The 20,956-nt window shown below is 43.4% G+C and overlaps 1 protein-coding gene and 1 non-coding gene across 2 annotated transcripts; both read left to right on the forward strand.

Annotated features, from left to right (window-relative positions):
- Positions 1–211: 211 nt before the first annotated feature.
- On the forward strand, positions 212–18,970 carry LOC115164714 (negative elongation factor B-like). Its single transcript, XM_029717467.1, has 13 exons — positions 212–808; positions 6,216–6,376; positions 6,483–6,582; positions 7,009–7,239; positions 7,331–7,516; positions 7,650–7,762; positions 7,870–7,972; positions 8,095–8,190; positions 8,883–9,025; positions 9,632–9,738; positions 9,844–9,985; positions 10,168–10,276; positions 18,372–18,970. The coding sequence occupies exons 1-13, from the start codon at positions 707–709 to the stop codon at positions 18,519–18,521; spliced, it is 1,743 nt and encodes a 580-aa protein (XP_029573327.1). The 5' UTR covers positions 212–706; the 3' UTR covers positions 18,522–18,970.
- Positions 3,849–3,923, forward strand: trnat-ugu (transfer RNA threonine (anticodon UGU)). The gene has a single exon. It is a non-coding gene; the product is annotated as a tRNA-Thr (tRNA).
- Positions 18,971–20,956: the final 1,986 nt, after the last annotated feature.

Genomic DNA, 20,956 nt, shown 5'->3' on the forward strand with positions numbered 1-20,956 from the left:
ACACATTGACTCTGTACTGGTACCCATTGTATATAGCCCCGCTATTGTTATTTACTGCTGCTCTTTAATTAGTTATTCTTATCTCTTTTTTATTTTGCATTTTCTTAAAATGCATTGTTGGTTAAGGGCTTGTAAGTAAGCATTTCACTGTTGTATTCGGGGCATGTGACAAATACAATTTGATATATGACATGAAAACAGAAAAACCAACTCTGCTTGGGCGAGTAAAATGGTCAGTGAGGTGTTCTCTTGTTTGTGTCTTTAAGTAGCTAGGAAACTAGCCAACTTTAGCCAGTAGCTTGGGTGTGTGATTGCTGTTTTTGAGGTCAGAACTCTCGGATCAACCCTTCTCCTTGGCCAAAGTGTCCAGTGTGCGCTCTAAACTGATCATTTAACAGCGATATGAATTTACAAACGACCCAGAGCGGCGCACTCTGACACACTGGAGACAATTTACGAATGCACCCTAAGTAGACCAGACCCAGCGGCTATGGCGTCTATGGGAGAGACACTCAGTTATGTAGACCGGAACGGACTTTTTCGGGGGGGTAAACTGCCACAGTTGAACTATCTTTATTTATTCATAATCTTTGGTTTGCCAAGAACCAAAGTTGGGAACTTGTAGTCATTCATTCATGAACGTATTGTATTATTAGCCCTGTGTTTATTTGATTAATATAGCTAGTTCTATCGTACACACAAGAAAATGTTTGCGGGCCTGCCTGAGCTTGGGATATCTAATGGCGAGGATCTAAAAGAAACACTGACCAACTGCACAGAGCCTCTGAAAGCCATTGACCAGTTTCAGGTAAGCTAACCTGATGTTAGCCAGCTAACACTAGTTAAAACAGGACTAAAAGCATGTTGATACTAGCGTATCGACAGTGTAGTGGTTCAAACTATGTGTTGTGTTCATTGGTTACTATACATATCAGTTAAGTTAGTGGTTAGTCAACGTAGGTCATTCAAATAACGTTAGCTAGCCTTGTTTAGTACGTAACGTTAGCTAGCAATGACCCAGGGCATCGTTCGGCAGCGCTTCCACGGTCGCCCTGAATCAATCGTTAAATAAATCACCCCACGGGGGGGATTTTGTTTCGGGAATGGCTTCAGTAAACGTTCGTAACTTAACTACCAAAGTAAAGATGCTGCTAGAGTTACTTAGAACATGTCTCTATTCGCGCCTTCTAATTTCTACAAAATATGAGTGCGCATGCGCGTGGACCAGAGCCTTTATTTAACAATGCAACTCGGTTAATAAGAACAAATTCTTATTTACAATGACGGCCTACACCGGCCAAACCCAGGATGAAGTCAAAGTGCTCAAGTCGTGTATTTCAAACGGAAAACGTTTTGCAACGAAAACCAGTGGTGTATTCAATACACCGATTCTGTTTCGTCTGTCAACAGAAATGTTTAATCCTAACGCTGTTGAGTTCTGGGGTGTATTCATTACGGAAACCGTTTACAATTTAAAAACCAAGCGGAGTTTAAATTGGACAAATTCAGTTAGGTCCCTCCCCGTTCCGTTTGCTTCTGTTTACACGTTTTGCAACAGTGTCTGGAAGAAAGAACCCTGCAGACTTCACTCCACTTTAGAGCAGGGAATAATCGAGATGTGCAATTTGTGCCGAACACTTCGCAGATTACTCAGATTGGAATGGCAACACGTGGAAACCATACAATTTAAAAAAAAAGTACTACTTCCGTTTAAGAACCCTACAGCTTGTATATGATTTGAAGAGCATTTTGAGTAAACTGTTTCTGTTGCAAAACGTTTAGCAACATAATTGGCGCAGGGAATGCACCCCAGGAGAGTCCACACCGTTTTACAATGGAATCCGACCCTGGGGAGTATTTATTAGTTATTCGTCATCAGTCAGTCAGTTATTTTTATGTGCTCTAGAGAACAACATATACGGAGTCCGCCAAACATTAAGAACACCTTCCTACATGTTCCTTCAACCTGTCTCATCCCCTTCATATACACTGATTTAAGTGGATTTAACATCAATAAGGTGACATCAATAAGGGATCATAGCTTTCACGAGGATTCACCTGGTCAGTCTGTCATGGAAAGGTTTCCTTAATATTCACTGAGTGTACAAAATATTAAGTTTTACCTGCATTCAATACTAATTTCAGATAAATAGATTTTTTTCTGTAATACAATGAATACAGACTGTAGTTCAGATAGAGCCTGGACAACTGTGGGGTACATTTCAAAGATAAAAAAGATCTTACCTGAGAAGTAATCACATTCTAATATTTTAGCTAGGCGAGAAAGTTTAGAAATAGGGGGATTCATTATTTAGGTTACAAGGGTCACCCTTTGTGAAGGGCAGCCTTCCAAACCTTGGGGATAGTACCAGATATAATCATCAGGTTAAAAATATGGGTTAATGATTCAGCAATCAGAGGGGCAGAGAGTTGCCACAAAAATGGACCAAGCATATCAGCGAATAAAAAAAAGTATATTTTTTTTCTTCCGATCTTAAGCAAGACATCTAGCACGTCACAGATAATAAATTGTTGAAATGAAAACAAAGATTCACTGGAAGTTGATGGGTTAACCATCGAGCCAGCTAGAGGCTGGCAGAGGGAAGAACAGTTGATTGACTGACCAGGGTCAATTAAACCACCGTTTCTCTCTAATACAAAGCCTGCCGAGATAAAATTATGATTAAAAGCATCACTTATCCTATTGTTTCTGAGTTATGATGCCAGAATCAGACAGAACTTGCTTAGGCAGGCGAGAAGAGGAATTTATACGCTTCAATGAATTTACTGTTTGTGGCGCACAGCGTACCGCTAGCAGCGTTTTAACCAAAAAGTGTTATACTAGCTGTCTAGTCTGTGCTTCATAAATTTGCAATAAGCATAAAACAAAATGTATATAAGGAATTGGCTACTCGTTCTCATTCGGAGAAATAAGGTAGGCCGCTTGATTTCAACATCAGAACAAAGTGGACAGGCTAGCATGCTGTTCAAATAGTTGGAGACGGATGGAAAGAAGGGCGTGTTCATAACAATTCAACTGTTCTGCCTTGTTAGCTAGCAAATAGATCGAAGTTGGCTAAAGATGAAATATGACGATTCCTATAAAGATGAGCTGCTTACTCACTTGCACGTGGGCTTGTGCTTGAGGGATTGTTTTTAAGACCTGTGTTCATTTTCTATTATGCCCGCTACAAGAGGTGAATGTGCGTTATGTATAGTTCTGGTAAAATATCTAACAAAAAGGGCATTTTCATAGACCAACTTGAAAGCCAGATCAGTTATTATTGCAAAAAAAAGCAGGTTAAATTATTAATAGGTCTTGTGATTGTGGAAGGCTTATATTTAATTGCTATATTGTAATTATTTTGCCACTATGGTCTATTTATTGCCTTACCTCCCTGATCCTATACGTCATTTGCACACACTGTATATATACTTTTTCTATGGTATTATTGAGTGTTTGTTTGTTTATTCCATGTGTAACTCTGTGCTGTTGTTTGTGTCTCACTGCTTTGCTTTATCTTGGCCAGGTCACAGTTGTAAATGAGAACTTGTTCTCAGATAGCCTACCTGGTTAAATAAAGGTGAAATAAAAATAAAATACATTTTTAGCCTAGGTATAATTTCACAAGCCTTTATTGCTAACTGTTTGAAATGCAGTGTATTTGACTTTATTTGTACAACTAAGCATATTTAGGGAGAACATTTAAATAAAATAGAGATTGAAAAATAAATCTAGATTTCTAGGCCATATCACCCGGCCATAATTCAACTAGGCTTGGGCGGTATCCATCATTTCCATAATGTACATTTCATGCATATGCATTCGAACATATGCATGAAGCTCAGCTTCCCTGTAGCTCAGTTGGTAGAGCATGGTGTTTGTAACGCCAGGGTTGTGGGTTCGATTCCCACGGGGGGCCAGCACAGGAAAAAAAAAAAAATGTATGAAATGTATGCATTCACTACTGTAAGTCGCTCTGGATAAGAGCGTCTGCTAAAATGACTAAAATGTAAAATGTAACACATTCCAAATAGTATTTCACCATTTATTGGGTACAGAGACCCGATGGTCATTCTGCCAGAGCTCTAGAGTTCTTCTGTGGAGATGAGAGAACCTTCCAAAAAGATATCCATCTCTGCAGCACTCCACCATTTAGGCCTTTATTGTAGAGTGGCCAGACTCCTCAGTAAAAAGCACATGACATCCCGCTTGGAGTTTGCCAAAAGACACCTAAATACTCTGACCATGAGAAACAAGATGCATTGATGGAACTCTTTGCCCTGAATGTGAAGCGTCACGTCTGGAGGAAACCTGGCACCATCCCTATGGGGAAGCATGGTGGTGGCAGCATCATGCTGTGGGAATGTTTTTCAGTGGCAGGGACTGGGAGACTAGTCAGGATCAAGGCAAAGATAAACAGAGCAAAGTACAGAGATCCTTGATGAAAACCTGCTCCAGAGCGCTCAGGACCTCAAACTGGGGTCAAGGTTCACCTTCCAACAGAACAACAATCCTACGCATACAGCCAAGACAATGCAGGAGTGGCTTCGGGTCAAGTCTCTGAATGTCCTTGAGTGGCCCAGCAAGAGCCCGGACTTCAACCTGAAGACCTGAAAATAGCTGTGCAGCAACGCTCCCCATCCAACCTGACAGAGCTTGAGAAGATTGTGAGAAACTACCCAAATACTGGTGTGCCAAGCTTGTAGCGTCATACCCAAGAAGACTCAAGGTTGTAATCGATTTCAATGGTGCTTCAACAAAGTACTGAGTAAAGGATCTTAATACTTAGGTTTTTGCTTTGCCATTATGGGGTATTGTGTGTAGATAGATTAAATTGTATTTTTTCCTCATCAATTTTAGAATAAGGCTGTAACGTAACAAAATGTGGAAAAAGTCAAGGGGTCTGAATACTTTCCGAATGCACTGTATATGTCAGTGGGGGGCACAATGTTACAGTCCAGAAATGAGAGCTTTACCATCTATGCCAAAAACCCGGGCCTCTGATGGAGACTGTAGAACTGTCATCAACGCATGCTTCAGTTTTCCCCCTTCTATCTAGGATCATTTGTGTGCTCAGGCCACATATGAATAAAATAAATGATCACGACAAAGGAATGTAGTTTGTGTGCTAGAAAATGAACATCCTAGCAGTGTGATGCAGGTTGCTCTCCAATCATCTTACTCTAGCTATCGACAGGGATAATGTGGCATTTCTTATTTGTCAGTATGAATGAAATTAGTGGGCCCTGCCTTGATGACTGTATTAGCTTTACACTACTTTCCCTATAGATTAGTTAGATTACAAATAAGTAAAGACTCTCTCGAGCTGTTACCAGCTGTGTTTAGTACCTTAGATACAGAGAGTGTGATTGGCAGACGTAATCAGCAGAGATGGTATCTGGATAGCGAACAAGTTTTGATTGGTTTACAGGTTAGTAGTCGGCTCATTTGGCTGTCCAGCTAAGGAACATAAAAGTAAGTATTTAGAAAAAATTTGCAAGAATTGACATTGCCAACAAATGGAAATGTATCAGAAGGAATATACACTATGTAAAAACCAGCTCCTCTCTCGACATAGATTGATCATCTCAAAACTAAAGTTAATGGCTTGCTACAGCTCACCATCGAGTACATGTAATCTGATTACACTTTTTTTAACTGTAATATTTACGTTACCAGCTAAATTATTGTAATCATATTACAGATACTTTTAAACTAGATTACTTCTTGTATTACTTTTAAATCCAGGAAGGATGTTCGTGAAAAAAATACCGTGACACCTTTTCTGTTTTCCTGAATGATTTTCAATTCAGCATGAAAAATGGCACAAGTTTTTTTAAGTTTGTTCCACTTGAGCAAGTCTGATCCTCAAGTCCGAGACCACTATGTAGACTCATGGATCCTTTTGTCTTTTTCTAATGCCTCTTAAGGGAAAGGAAATCTGAAAGTAATTAGATTGTTACGGAGTTTGGGTATTCCAAAAAATTCTGTTACTTATTACAATTCTATACAGGTGAATAGTAACTGTAACAGATTACGTTTAGAAAGTAACCCACCCAACCCTGGTAAGCATGCTCTATGAGTAATATTAGATTACACAATTATCCCTGCAATGATTATCAAATGAGTAACACCACCATGTCAGTGCATTGCTTTTTATCTCACCTTCATCAGTCTGTCTTTGGTGTGTCTGGGCTGTGTTGTTTTGCAGACAGAAAATGGCATTTTGTTACCAACTCTTCAGTCAGCTCTTCCCTTCCTGGACCTTCACGGAACTCCTCGGTTGGAGTTTCACCAGTCTGTCTTTGACGAGCTTCGTGACAAGTTGATGGAGCGAGTCGCCACTATCGCGGAGGGCAAGGATGAGGACCGGTGCGACATCTAAGCTAGTAAACAGCAGGTCTTCATAGAGAAATCATCAACCATTGTACATGTATTTTAGACATTGAGTTTCTGGGTATTCCTGCTCCCTCTACAGTTATGGTAAACTTAAAGAGCTGCTGGAGAAGAGCTTTCCTCTGGTGAAGATGCCTTCCATTCAGCCAGTGGTCATGCAGGTGCTGAAGCATCTTCCAAAGGCAAGTCTTGGTCTTCCCACCTTCAAATCCAATCTGCATTAGGGGAAACAGCTCCACTGTTCGCCCCAGCTCCTTTGTTATAGTTTTGTTGCTAGAATAGAGGAGAGGCGCCTCCGGCAGCATGGTAAAAACAGGTACGTACTCTGCTGTTCAATCTCCTGTGCAATGATGTCCGAGGTGGGGGAAAAAAAACAGTGTTTGTTGTTTGCTGTTTTAATATCCCAAACGAATGTGGCAGTTTTACCAATTGAATTATTCTAGCTGTAAGTGAATGCACCTTTTAAATGTATAGTTCTTTGCAAATCGCATTAGCCATAAGAAGTTACTTGTTTTCCATGATTCTTTCTCCAAAGCACCTTGATCTCTACCACAGCTCAGTGTTTGAAATGTATGTTCTGATTGAGTGTTTATTTTGCCCATGAACAGGTACCAGAGAAAAAGCTGAAGCTTGTGATGGCTGATAAGGAACTGTATAAGGTCTGTGCTGTTGAGGTGAAGAGGCAGATCTGGCAGGAAAACCAGGCTCTCTTCGGAGATGAGGTCTCGCCCTTACTCAAGCAGTATATCGTGGCAAAGGAGGCAGCACTTTTCAGCAGCGATCTCTCCATTCTGCATAACTTCTTCAGCCCCTCCCCCAAAGCAAGACGCCAAGGAGAGGTGAGCCACCCCAGTACATCTGGACCTTTTCATTACTTTTTGACTCCCAATAGATTCTGTTCACATTCCAATAAGAATTTCTTCTGTTTAGGTAGTCTTGAAACTGACCCAGATGATTGGGAAGAATGTGAAACTATATGACATGGTGCTCCAGTTTCTGCGAACACTTTTCCTGCGTACTCGTAATGTCCACTACTGCACCCTGCGTGCAGAGCTGCTCATGTCCCTCCATGACCTGGACATCAGTGAGATCTGCTCAGTAGACTCCTGCCACAAGGTATGCCCAAACTCATGTGTACAGCATGCCTTCTGTAGGCAGACAGGAATAGTATTGATTTCAAATATATGCAAATACGTTGGCGAATGTTCTGCATGCTTGTGCAGAGGGCTGTACGTCTATATCTTGGCAGTTCACCTGGTGCTTGGATGCCTGTATCCGTGAGAAGTTTGTGGATGCCAAGCGAGCCCGGGAGTTGCAAGGTTTTCTGGATGGAGTGAAGAAAGGACAGGATGAAGTACTTGGGTGAGAGAAGAAGAATGGAGGAAATGTGATTGAACATGTCTTATTGCACCATTTTAGGATTAATAAAAAGATGTGACAAAAATGTTAAGGGTCTTCTTGCTTTCCAGGGACCTGTCCATGATACTGTGTGACCCATTTGCCAGTAACACCCTGGTTTTGAGTACGGTCCGAAACCTGCAAGAATTGCTAAGCCAGGATGCTCTCCCCAGAGTAAGACATTCAATGTTGTCATTCGTGGCCTTATATGTTTTTGTGTCCCTTTCCATATTCTGTCGATGCTATGTGGAAACCTATTGCCACTACTAAAGAGATGTTTCTGTGTCAATGAACAGGACAGTCCAGACCTGATGCTGTTACTCAGAATGCTGTCTCTTGGACAAGGTGCTTGGGATATGATTGACAGCCAGGTCTTTAAAGAGCCTCGATTGGTATGCAGTTACTTCTTTCCATTAGTATTATTTTATAATCACTTATTTTTGTTCAGTAAGTTTACCTGTCTGTATTACATTACTTATGAGCTGCACAGCAACAATAGTTTGATGCGCAGAGCAGGAAAACAACCTCTTTACAATGAACTACAGCTAGGTCCTCCCGAGTGGCGCAGTGGTCTAAGGCACTGCATCGCAGCTGTGCCACTAGAGATTCTGGGTTCGAGTCCAGGCTCTGTCGCAGCCGGTTGCGACCGGGAGACGCATAATTGGCCCAGCGTCGTCCGATTTAGGGGAGGGTTTGACCGGCAGGGATGTCCATGTCCCATCGTGAACTAGTGACTCCTGTGGCGGGCCGGGCGCAGTGCACGCTGACACGGTTGCCATGTGTACGGTGTTTCCTCCGACACATTGGTGCGGCTGGCTTCCGGGTTAAATGGGCGTTGTGTCAAGAAGCAGTGCGGCTTGGTTGTGTTTCGGAGGACGCACGGCTCTCGACATTCGCCTCTCCCGAGTCCGTACGGGAGTTGCAGCGATGAGACAACTGTAACTACCAATTGGATACCTCAAAATTGGGGAGAAAAAGGGGTAAAAAATACAAATAATAATACAATGAACTACAGCTAGATGGCGTAGATGTGACATAACCAGCCAGGGCAGAGACTCGTCATATTTGATTCCTTCCCTCTCAGGAACTGGACGTTGTGACCCGTTTTCTCCCAGCCATGTTGTCAGTACTTGTGGACGACTACACCTTCACTGTAGAGCAGAAACTCCCTAGTGAGGAGAAGACCTCCCTCTCCTACCCCACAGCCCTGCCTGATAACTTCAACAAGTAATTACTGGGATGGGATGTCACACTGGGGAAGGGGTTAGAATGTTACTTTGGTAGACTTGGCATGCCTGTAATTCAATGTTGTATATGTGTGTTGACATTAAGAACATTATCATGTAAAAAATGTAGAATGTAAAACAAGTAGTATTGATATTCTAAAATATACATGGAAATGATCAGTGTTATTTACAGTGTACATGAAACTGCTATATGTTTAATGAGGACAGACCTGGGTTCAAATACTATGTAGGGCATTTAAATTACTTTCAAAGATATTTGGAACTAAGTAAGACAAGTAGTTGAGTATTGGAATGTATTTGGAAATGCACTTGGAAAGTTTTGGAAAATACTCAAATACACTGACTCCCATTCATTTAAAAATAGTATTTGAAATAAGTATTTAAAATACTTTCAAATAGTAGGCTATTTATATAATTATTTAAAAAAATACTTGCAATAGAAGTGGCTGATTAGGGCCACATCATTTGAAAATACTGAAATACACAGAAAATAAGTATTTAAATAACATGTTTAAATACACATGTATTTGAACCCAGGTCTGAATGAGGACCCTCTTTGATTAAAGTAAGTTCTCCCCTGCCCTAGGTACCTGCATGAGAACAGGGTGGCTTGTGAGATGGGTCTGTACTATGCACTCCACATTGCCAAGCAGAGGAACAAGAATGCCTTGCAAAGGTTACTTCCTGCATTGGGTAGGTTCTGCACTTGTTTTGCCACACGTTAGTATAAATAAATAAATAGTAAATTGTTGTTAACCTGGCTGTCACCATTGTTTTGTCTCTATCATGTAACTGCAGTGGAGACCTACAACGACATGGCCTTTGGGGACATCTTCCTGCACCTCCTGACAGCACATCTCACCTTGCTCTCTGATGAGTTTGGGACTGAGGAGTTCTGCTCTGCTGTGTTTGATGGCTTCCTCCTCACCGCTTTCTCCAGGTCTGTCTTTTCCTGGGACATACAGGAGATTACTGCAAGTATTGCATTTGAAATTAATGGAAATGTTACTAAACATTTATGAAATGTGTGAAATTGAGGTAGAGTACTGTACTAATGGTCATATATTGTACCTTTATCTCACATAAGCCATTACTCCCTGACATATTTTATGTGTATTCCAGTAAAGAAAATGTCCACAGACACAACCTACGCCTGTTGCTTCACCTTCACCAGAAAGTGCTGCCATCTTGTGTGGAGACATTAGTGAAAACCCTGGAACCCTCAAAACAGGTGGGCAAACTGCCATATTGCATGAAATGGGTTCCAAAGGAGATTGAACGGGATCTTGAGCACTTACAAATTTGTAACACATTGTACAAATTGCAATTCGGGATTGCAGGATTATTTCAATTTTTATTTGTACGATATGATACTAATGCGCTCTCATCTCACTTCATTCGTCTTCCTCACGGATTTGATGTAGATCCTCTACGACTCTCCTAACGATCGACTTGGACCTCTGTTTTCCTGCTAACCTGTTCGCAGGTGGACAATGCAGGACTCCGCTGCGACTTGGACCTCTGTCCACCTGTGAACAGGTTAGCAGGAAAGCAGAGGTCCAAGTCGCAGCGGAGTCCTGCATTGTCCACCTGCGAACAGGTTAGCAGGAAAGCAATGAAGGACTCCGCCCCCAAGCATAGGCCAGCAGCTTCTCGTCGAGAGGATTGAGCTCACAACAAAAACTACTTCTCAGTGTCGAGGCTCACGGCTAGCCTTCGCCCGCTTAGCATCCTCCAGATGGTGTATGTGTCCACAGCATGCTCTGTTAGGGCACTGTACGTTACCGCTCACTGATGGCCTGTCAAGGAGAGCTACAGGGGACCGAGCAGTCCCCTGTAGATGTTTCAAGGTCCCGCCCCAACGATTCCCCTGGAGGAAAGAGGGGAAAACGGTCCTAGGGGTCCCTCCCCAGCGGCAGAGGGGAGCAGTGCATGGTTCACACGATGTTCGGCCCTGCCCCCTCCCGGGCTGAAGACTGCAGGACGGGCACTTCTGCTCCACCAGACCGCGTTCCCCAGTGCAGCGGCCCATCGTTTTTATATCAAAGCACAGGAAGGATGGAGCAGACCCCCCGAGTGTCCTCCATACCGTAGTGTTCCCCTCAACACCCTTGTTAGTTGAGTCTGTCCCCGTTCGTGTGCATTTATTGCCTTTTCAGATAAAAATACCACTGTTGCACCAAAGCATTTCGCCAGGAGCACAGAACATATAACCAAAAGAGGACCACAGGGTGCTACGGCAGTGATCCACTTGTTACACTTCCATCCCTGGGTTCTATCCATGGTTACGAGAGGCTACCGACTTCAGTTCACCAGAGAACCGCCAAACTTAGATCAGAATGTTGGTTTCTGTAGTGACTGGCGACTCAATTACTAGAGCAGGAGATCTCCTCTCTGTTGAGCAAAAGGAAGATCAGAGTAGTAGCAGAAGCCCAGAGCAGTTTCTACTCTTGTTACTTCCTGGTTCCCAAGAAGGGTAGGGTAGCGCCTCATATTGGACTTACGGGTCCTCATCAGCTATCGGAGAAAGTTAACGTTCTATAATGTTAGGCGAAATGTGTGGTCTCTCTTCATTCGTCAAGACTATTGGTTCATTACAGTTGATTTGCAGGATGCCTATTTCCACAAGCGTTCTGCCAGCACACAGGAGATTTCTCAGGTTTGCCTTTCAGAGGACGGCCTATGAATATCTCTCTGTACCATTCCCCACTGAGAATAAAAACTCAGCAAAAAAAGAAACGTCCCTTTTTCAGGACCCTGTCTTTCAAAGATAATTCATAAAAATCCAAATGACCTCACAGATCTTCATTGTAAAGGGTTTAATCACTGTTTCCCATGCTTGGTCAATGAACCTTTTAACAATTAATGCACATGTGGAATGGTCATTAAGACACTAACAGCTTACAGATGGTAGGCAATTACTTTCTGACTTTGAAAAACACCAAAAGAAAGATATCCAGGGTCCCTGCTCATCTGCGTGAACGTGCCTTAGGCATGCTGCAAGGAGGCATGAGGACTGCAGATGTGGCCAGGGCAATAAATTGCAATGTCCGTACTGTGAGACGCCTAAGACAGCGCTACAGGGAGAGAGGATGGACAGCTGATCGTCCTCGCAGTGGCAGACCACGTATAACAACACCTGCACAGGATCGGTACATCCGAACATCACACCTGCGGGACAGGTACAGGATGGCAACAACTGCCCGAGTTACACAATCCCTCCATCAGTGCTCAGACTGTCCACAATAGGCTGAGAGAGGCTGGACTGAGGGCTTGCAGGCCTGTTGGAAGGCAGGTCTTCACCAGACATCACCGGCAACGATGTCACCTATGGGCACCAACCCACCGTCGCTGGACCAGACAGGACTGGCAAAAAGTGCTCTTCACTGACGAGTCGCTCACCAGGGGTGATGTTCGGATTCGCGTTTATTGTCGAAGGAATGAGCGTTACACCGAGGCCTGTACTCTGGAGCGGGATCGATTTGGAGGTGGAAGGTCCGTCATGGTCTGGGGAGATGTGTCACAGCATCATCGGACTGAGCTTGTTGTCATTGCCTGCAATCTCAACGCTGTGCCTTGCAGGGAAGACATCCTCCTCTCTCATGTGGTACCCTTCCTGCAGGCTCATCCTGACATGACCCTCCAGCATGACAATGCCACCAGCCATACTGCTCGTTCTGTGCGTGATTTCCTGCAAGACAGGAATGTCAGTGTTCTGCCATGGCCAGCGAAGAGCCTAGATCTAAATCCCATTGAGCACGTCTGGGACCTGTTGGATTGGAGGGTGAGGGCTAGGGCCATTCCCCCCAGAAATGTCTGGGAACTTGCAGGTGCATTGGTAGAAGAGTGGGGTAACATCTCACAGCAAGAACTGGCAAATCTGGTGCAGTCCATGAGGAGGAGATGCACTGCAGTACTTAATGCAGCTGGTGGCCACACCAGATACTGACTGTTACTTTTGTTCAGGGACACATTATTCCATTTCTGTTAGTCACATGTCTGTGCAACTTGTTCATTTTATGTCTCAATTGTTGAATCTTATGTTAATACAAATATTTACGTTTGCTGAAAATAAATGCAGTTGACAGTGAGAGGACGATTCTTTTTTTGCTGAGTTTACCTTGTTGCTTACGGTACTTCTGGCTAGAGGTCGACCAATTAATTGCCATGGCTGATTTAATTAGGGCTGATTTTCAAGTTTTCATAACAATCGTAATTGGCCTTTTTGGATGCCGACTTTGTCCGATTACATTGCAATTCACGAGGAAATGGCATGGCAGGCTGACCACCTGTTACGCGGGTGCAGCATCAAAAGGACCTTGTGGCTGCAAGGAGCCAAGGAAGGTTGCTAGCTAGCATTAAACTTATCTTTAAAAAAACCATCAATCTTCACATCACTATTTAACTACACACGATTGATGATATTACTAGGTTAACTAGCTTGTCCTGCTTTGCATATAATCAGTGCATGTTAATTTATCATCGAATCACAGCCTACTTCAACTTCGCCAAACGGGTGATGGTTTAACAAAAGCGCATTTGCGAAAAAAGCACAATCATTGCACAAATGTACCTAACCATAAACATCAGTGCCTTTCTTAAAACAAATACACAGAAGTATCTTTTTTTAAACCTGCATATTTACTTAAACAAAATTCATGTTAGCAGGCAATATAAACTAGGGAAATTGTGTCACTTCTCTTGCGTTCAGTACAAGCAGAGTCAGGGTATATGCAACAGTTTGGGCCGCCTGGCTCTTTGCGAACTGTGAACTAATTTACCCAAATTTTACATAATTATGACATAACATTGAAGGTTGTGCAATGTAACAGCAATATTTAGACTTAGGGTTGCCACCCGTTCAATAAAATACGGAACGGTTCCGTATTTCACTGAAAGAATGAACATTTGGTTTTCGAAATGATAGTTTCCGGATTTAACCATATTAATGACCTAAGCCTCTTATTTCTGTGTTTATTATAATTAAGTCTATGATTTGATATTTGATAGAACAGTCTGAGTGGTGGTAGGCAGCAGCAGGCTCGTAAGCATTAATTCAAACAGCACTTTACTGCGTTTGTGAGCAGCTCTTAGCCATGCTTGAGGCACAGCGCTGTTTATGACTTCAAGCCTATTAACTCCCGAGATTAGGCTGGCAATACTAAAGTGCCTATAAGAACATCCAATAGTCAAAGTTATATGAAATACAAATGGTATGGAGAGAACTAGTCGACGCGTCATAATTCCTATAATAACTACAACCTAAAACTTATTAACTGGGAATATTGAAGAACTGGGAATGTTGAACCACCAGCTTTCATTTGTTCTCATGTTCTGAGCAAGGAACTTAAACGTTAGCTTTTTTACATGGCACATATTGCACTTTTACTTTCTTCTCCAACACTGTTTTTGCATTATTTAAACCAAATTGAACATGTTTCATTATTTATTTGAGACTAAATAGATTTTATTTATGTATTATATTAAGTTAAAATAAGTGTTCAGTATTGTTGTAGTTGTCATTACTACAAATATATAAAAATTGTTGGATTTAATCTGTATCAGCGTTGAAAAATCATAATCGGTCGACCTCTACTTCTGGCCCTAAAGCACTTTCTGCCTTTTCTCCGGAATTGTGACGTCCTGATCAGAAAGGACAATAGGACTACAGTGGCATACATCAACTGCCAGGGTGGCACCCAATCCCTGCGCCTCCCACACAAACTCCTGTTGTGGAGCAGCGCACATCACCATTTGTTAAGCGTGACCAATGCCCCAGGTGCGACCCATGCCCCAGGCGCAACCCATGTCCAATGAACACAGGAGCGGACTTGTTGTCCAGAGGGAATCCCCTATCCATCCCCACATAGTGGCCCGAATATGGGAGAAATAAGGACAGGCGTCTGTAGATCGCATCATGCAAAAACGCACACTACCTGCTGTTCTTTTCAATGACAAGCAATGATGCGCTACTAGGGGTAGATGCGCTGGCTCACCCATGGCCAAGAGTACAGCTTTATGCATTTCCCCCCTCTGTCTGATTCTCTCCAGAGTCAGAACAGCAGTGGTCTCTCATCCTGATAGCCCCTTTCTGGCCAGGACGGCTTTGGTTAGCAGATCTGTCGCTCCTATTCGACCAGCCCTGGCAGCTACCGGTACGCAATCTGCTGACCCAAGTGAACAGAATGATTTTCCATCGCAATCCGAACATTGGGGCTTTTTGGTCCTGGCCCATGTGAGGATGAATCTTAATGCGATAGGCCTGCCGCTGAAAGTCGTGGAGACTTCAGAGCATTACAGCCTCGTCTACACTCGCACTACACAACAAGCACTGAGGTGTGTTTGATAGACGGTGTGATCAGAAACAGATCCTTCTCTTTCTTTGCTCAATTAGAGTTACTCTGCCTCCTGCAGGACCTTTTGGACAAGGACAAGCCTTTTACACTGCAACGGTGTACTTGGCCTGCAACATAGGCTTCGACAATGGTACAGTGGGGAAGTACCACCTCGTCTGTCATTTTAAAAGGGCGCCCAGTACCCAAACGGATAGTCTCATCCTGGGACCCTTCTACTGTGCTTGAGGCCATTTCACAGCAGCCGTTCGTGCCGCTGGAAAGCATGGACATTTGATTTCTCTCATTTAAAACTGCTTTACTTTTAGCCATTTTATATCTGCAAAACAGGTGGGGAATTGCACGCTCTGTCAGTCCACCACTAGTGCCTGAGCTTTGCCCTGGAGTCATCCAAGGTTAGTTACCTTTCATCCTAACCCCGCTTTTGTGCCTGAAGTAAGTTGTGCTTATCACTTCACTTTACAGCTGTTGACCTTTCACCCACCGGCCTTCTCCTCCATGGAGGATGAGCGTCTCCACTGCTTGTGTCCAGTACGTCCCTTGCATATGTAAATGCCCGGACGAGAGCCCTATGAAAGAGCGATCAGCTCTTTGTTTCTTGGGACCAATTTCTCGCAAGTGTTTATCCCATCGGATGATGGAGGCTATTTTACTGGCATATAACAGCAAGGGTTTACAACCTCCGAAGGGCCTGAGTGCTCACTCCAACAGAGGTATGGCTGCGTCATGGGCATTGTTCAAAAGCGTCTCTGTTCAAGAGATCTGTAATGCAGGGCTACCCCCCATACCAACTGGACATCACTGTGCCCTCATTAGAGCATACGGTGCTTACTGTCGGGACTTCTGAGGGTTGATCTTGTCTAGACTTGGCTTCGGAGAGATTAGGAGCTCTACTTGAGTTGGCTATATTTTTTATTTATTTAACTAGGCAAGTCAGTTAAGAACAAATTCTTACTTACAATGACGGCCTACCTACATAAGGTTACTTGACGTAACCCAGGGTCTATGATATTATGAGTGAGGTGTCTTAGTGTTTCCCTTCACGCTCTGCGTAAGGAAGACCACGTACAGTTGACGTCGGAAGTTTACATACACTTAGGTTGGAGTCATTAAAACTCGTTTTTCAACAACTCCACAAATTACTTGTTAACAAACTATAGTTTTGTCAAGTCGGTTAGGACATCTACTTTGTGCATGACACAAGTAGTTTTTCCAACAATTGTTTAGACAGATTATTTCACTTCCAGTGGGTCAGAAGTTTACATACACTAAGTTGACTGTGCTCTTAAACAGCTTGGAAAATTCCAGAAAATGTCATGGCTTTAGAAGCTTCTGATAGGCTAATTGCTATCATTTTTGTCAATTGGAGGTGTACCTGTGGATGTATTTCAAGGCCTACCTTCAAACTCGGTGCCTTTTTGCTTGACATCATGGGAAAATCTAAATAAATCTGCCAAGACCAAAAAAAATAAACTTGTAGAAGTCTGGTTCATCCTTGGGAGCAATTTCCAAATGCCTGAAGGTACCACGTTCACCTGTACAAACAATTGTACGCAAGTATAAACACCATGCAATCACGCAGGCATCATACCGCTCAGGAAGGAGACACGTTCTGTCTCCTAGAGATGAACGTACTTTGGTGCGAAAAGTGCAAATCAATCCCAGAACAACAGCAAAGGACCTTGTGAAGATGCTGGAGGAAACGGGTACAAAAGTATCTATATCCACAGTAAAACGAGTCCTATATCGACATAACCTGAAAGGCCACTCAGCAAGGAAGAAGCCACTGCTCCAAAACCACAATTAAAAAAGCCAGACAATGGTTTGCAACTGCACGTGGGGACAAAGATCGCACTTTTTGGAGAAATGTCCTCTGGTCTGATGAAACAAAAATAGAACTGTTTGGCCATAATGACCATCGTTATGTTTGGAGGAAAAAGGGGGAGGCTTGCAAGCCGAAGAACACCCTCCCAACCGTGAAGCACGGGGTGGCAGCATCATGTTGTGGGGGTGCTTTGCTGCAGGAGGGACTGGTGCACTTCACAAAATGGATGGCATCATGAGGAAAGGAAAATTATATGGATATATTGAAGTCACATCTCAAGACATCAGTCAGGAAGTCAAAGCTTGGTCGCAAATGGGTCTTTCAAATGGACAATGACCCCAAGCATATTGCCAAACTTGTGGCAAAATGGCTTAAGAACAACAAAGTCAAGGTATTGGAGTGGCCATCACAAAGCCCTGACCTCAATCCCATAGACAATTTGTGGGCAGAACTGAAAAACTGTGTGCGAGCAAGGAGGCCTACAAACCTGACTAAGTTACACCAGTTCTGTCAGGAGGAATGGGCCAAAATTCATCCAACTTATTGTGGGAAGCTTGTGGAAGGCTACCTGAAACGTTTGACCCAAGTTAAACAATTTAAAGGCAATGCTACCAAATACTCATTGAGTGTATGTAAACTTCTGACCCACTGGGAACGTGACGAAAGAAATGAAAGCTGAAATAAATCATTCTCTACTATTTTTCTGACATTTCACATTCTTAAACTGAAGTGGGGATCCTAACTGACCTAAGACAGGGAATGTTTACTAGGATTAAATGTCAGGAATTGTAAAAAGCTGAGTTTAAATGTATTTGGCTAAGGTGTATGTAGACTTCCGACTTCAACTGTACTTAGAAGTGAGATGAGAGTGTATTATAGCCACTTATTTTTGGAACTTCCTAGATTGGCTCCACCCCCAGGCGATACCCTTTGTGAGACTCCTCACTCATATCATAGAGCTGGGGTTACATCAAGTAACCTTACGTTTTACAGTTCTGACAATTACATGTGGCTTATAACAGAGTTTTTTCCTAGTCAGGTCACATTGTCACGTCCCATAGTCAGGGCCATGGGAAAGCTCCTGGCCCTATGACATAACTACCTTATTTCCATATTCTTCATTCTCTGTGCTTGTCTGGTGTCCACAGAGCAGTGACCAGGTAAAGGAGCTGTTCACCAAGCTGACAGAGAAACTGGAGGCCCTAAAGAAGAGTCTTCCCCAGCCAGACGAAGCCCCCTCCCTGGGGCTTCATCCTGTTAAAGTGCCCACTACAGCTTCCACTCCAACATCGCTCTGAGAGAGGTGGTAGGGAGCAGCAAAAGAAGGAAACCAAGTAGTCTGAAAAAAATATGCTGATATTACATGTTGAATTTAGGTTGGCTCATGAAACCACATAAAAAATTACTAAATGTAATTTCCTCTATAGGTACTATGGTGAAGGTTTAGTTTGTTTTCTAATACTTGTTTTTATTAAGATGTCTTATTTGAAGCATTCTTCCAGCTTTCAAAATTTAATTCAGTTGCCAATGTTTTTCAGTGTGAATTATTACTTTTAATTTTATAAATCCATAGTCTTGCTTAATTATTGTTGAAAGTATATTTTCTTATGTACTGGATCTATAAAGACTGAATGTCAATGTGTGTGTATGTACTGTTGTTTGGTTTGTGTCAGTGGTGACGCAAGCTTTAAATAAATTAATTTAGAAATGGTTAAAAAAAAAGTTCATACTACACTGCTCAAAAAAATAAAGGGAACACTTAAACAACACATCCTAGATCTGAATGAAATAATCTTATTAAATACTTTTTTCTTTACATAGTTGAATGTGCTGACAACAAAATCACACACAAATAATCAATGGAAATCCAATTTATCAACCCATGGAGGTCTGGATTTGGAGTCACACTCAAAATTAAAGTGGAAAACCACACTACAGGCTGATCCAACTTTGATGTAATGTCCTTAAAACAAGTCAAAATGAGGCTCAGTAGTGTGTGGCCTCCACGTGCCTGTATGACCTCCCTACAACGCCTGGGCATGCTCCTGATGAGGTGGCGGATGGTCTCCTGAGGGATCTCCTCCCAGACCTGGACTACAGCATCCGCCAACTCCTGGACAGTCTGTGGTGCAACGTGGCGTTGGTGGATGGAGCGAGACATGATGTCCCAGATGTGCTCAATTGGATTCAGGTCTGGAGAACGGGCGGGCCAGTCCATTGCATCAATGCCTTCCACTTGCAGGAACTGCTGACACACTCCAGCCACATGAGGTCTAGCATTGTCTTGCATTAGGAGGAACCCAGGGCCAACCACACCAGCATATGGTCTCACAAGGGGTCTGAAGATCTCATCTCGGTACCTAATGACAGTCAGGCTACCTCTGGTGAGCACATGGAGGGCTGTGCGGCCCCCCAAAGAAATGCCACCCCACACCATGACTGACCCACCGCCAAACCGGTCATGCTGGAGGATGTTGCAGGCAGCAGAACGTTCTCCACGGCGTCTCCAGACTGTCACGTCTGTCACGTGCTCAGTGTGAACCTGCTTTCATCTGTGAAGAGCACAGGGCGCCAGTGGCGAATTTGCCAATCTTGGTGTTCTCTGGCAAATGCCATACGTCCTGCACGGTGTTGGGCTGTAAGCACAACCCCCAACTGTGGACGTCGGACCCTCATACCACCCTCGTGGAGTCTGTTTCTGACCGTTTGAGCAGACACATGCACATTTGTGGCCTGCTGGAGGTCATTTTGCAGGGCTCTTGCAGTGCTTCTCCTGCTCCTCCTTGCACAAAGGCGGAGGTAGCGGTCCTGCTGCTGGGTTGTTGCCTTCCTACGGCCTCCTCCACGTCTCCTGATGTACTGGCCTGTCTCCTGGTAGCACCTCCATGCTCTGGACACTACGCTGACAGACACAGCAAACCTTCTTGCCACAGCTCGCATTGATGTGCCATCCTGGATGAGCTGCACTACCTGAGCCACTTGTGTGGGTTGTAGACACCGTCTCATGCTACCACTAGAGTGAAAACACCGCCAGCATTCAAAAGTGACCAAAACATCAGCCAGGAAGCATAGGAACTGAGAAGTGGTCTGTGGTCACCCCCTGCAGAACCACTCCTTTATTGGGGGTGTCTTCCTTATTGCCTATAATTTCCACCTGTTGTCTATTCCATTTGCACAACAGCATGTGAAATTTATTGTCAATCAGTGTTGCTTCCTAAGTGGACAGTTTGATTTCACAGAAGTGTGATTGACTTGGAGTTACATTGTGTTGTTTAAGTGTTCCCTTAATTTTTTTGAGCAGTGTATATATATACAAGAGTATGTGGACACCCCTACAATCTCCATAGACAAACATTGGCAGTAGAATGGCCTTACTAAAGAGCTCAGTGACTTTCAACGTGGCACCGTCATTGGGTTCCACCTTTCCAACAAGTCAGTTAATCAAATTTCTGCCCTGCTAGAGCTGCTCCGGTCAACTGTAAGTGCTGTTATTGTGAAGTGGAAACGTCTAGGAGCAGCAACAGCTCAGCCGCAAAGTGGTAGGCCACATAAGCTCACAGAACGGGACCGCTGAGTGCTAAAGCGTGTAGAAATCGTCTGTCCTCGGTTGCAACACTCACTACCGAGTTCCAAACTGCCTCTGGAAGCAACGTCAGCACAATAACTGTTCTTTGATAGCTTCATGAAATGGGTTTCCATGGCCAAGCAGACTCACACAAGCCTAAGATAAGCA

This window comes from Salmo trutta, chromosome 27 (genome assembly GCF_901001165.1).
Source record: "Salmo trutta chromosome 27, fSalTru1.1, whole genome shotgun sequence".
NCBI lineage: Eukaryota > Metazoa > Chordata > Actinopteri > Salmoniformes > Salmonidae > Salmo > Salmo trutta.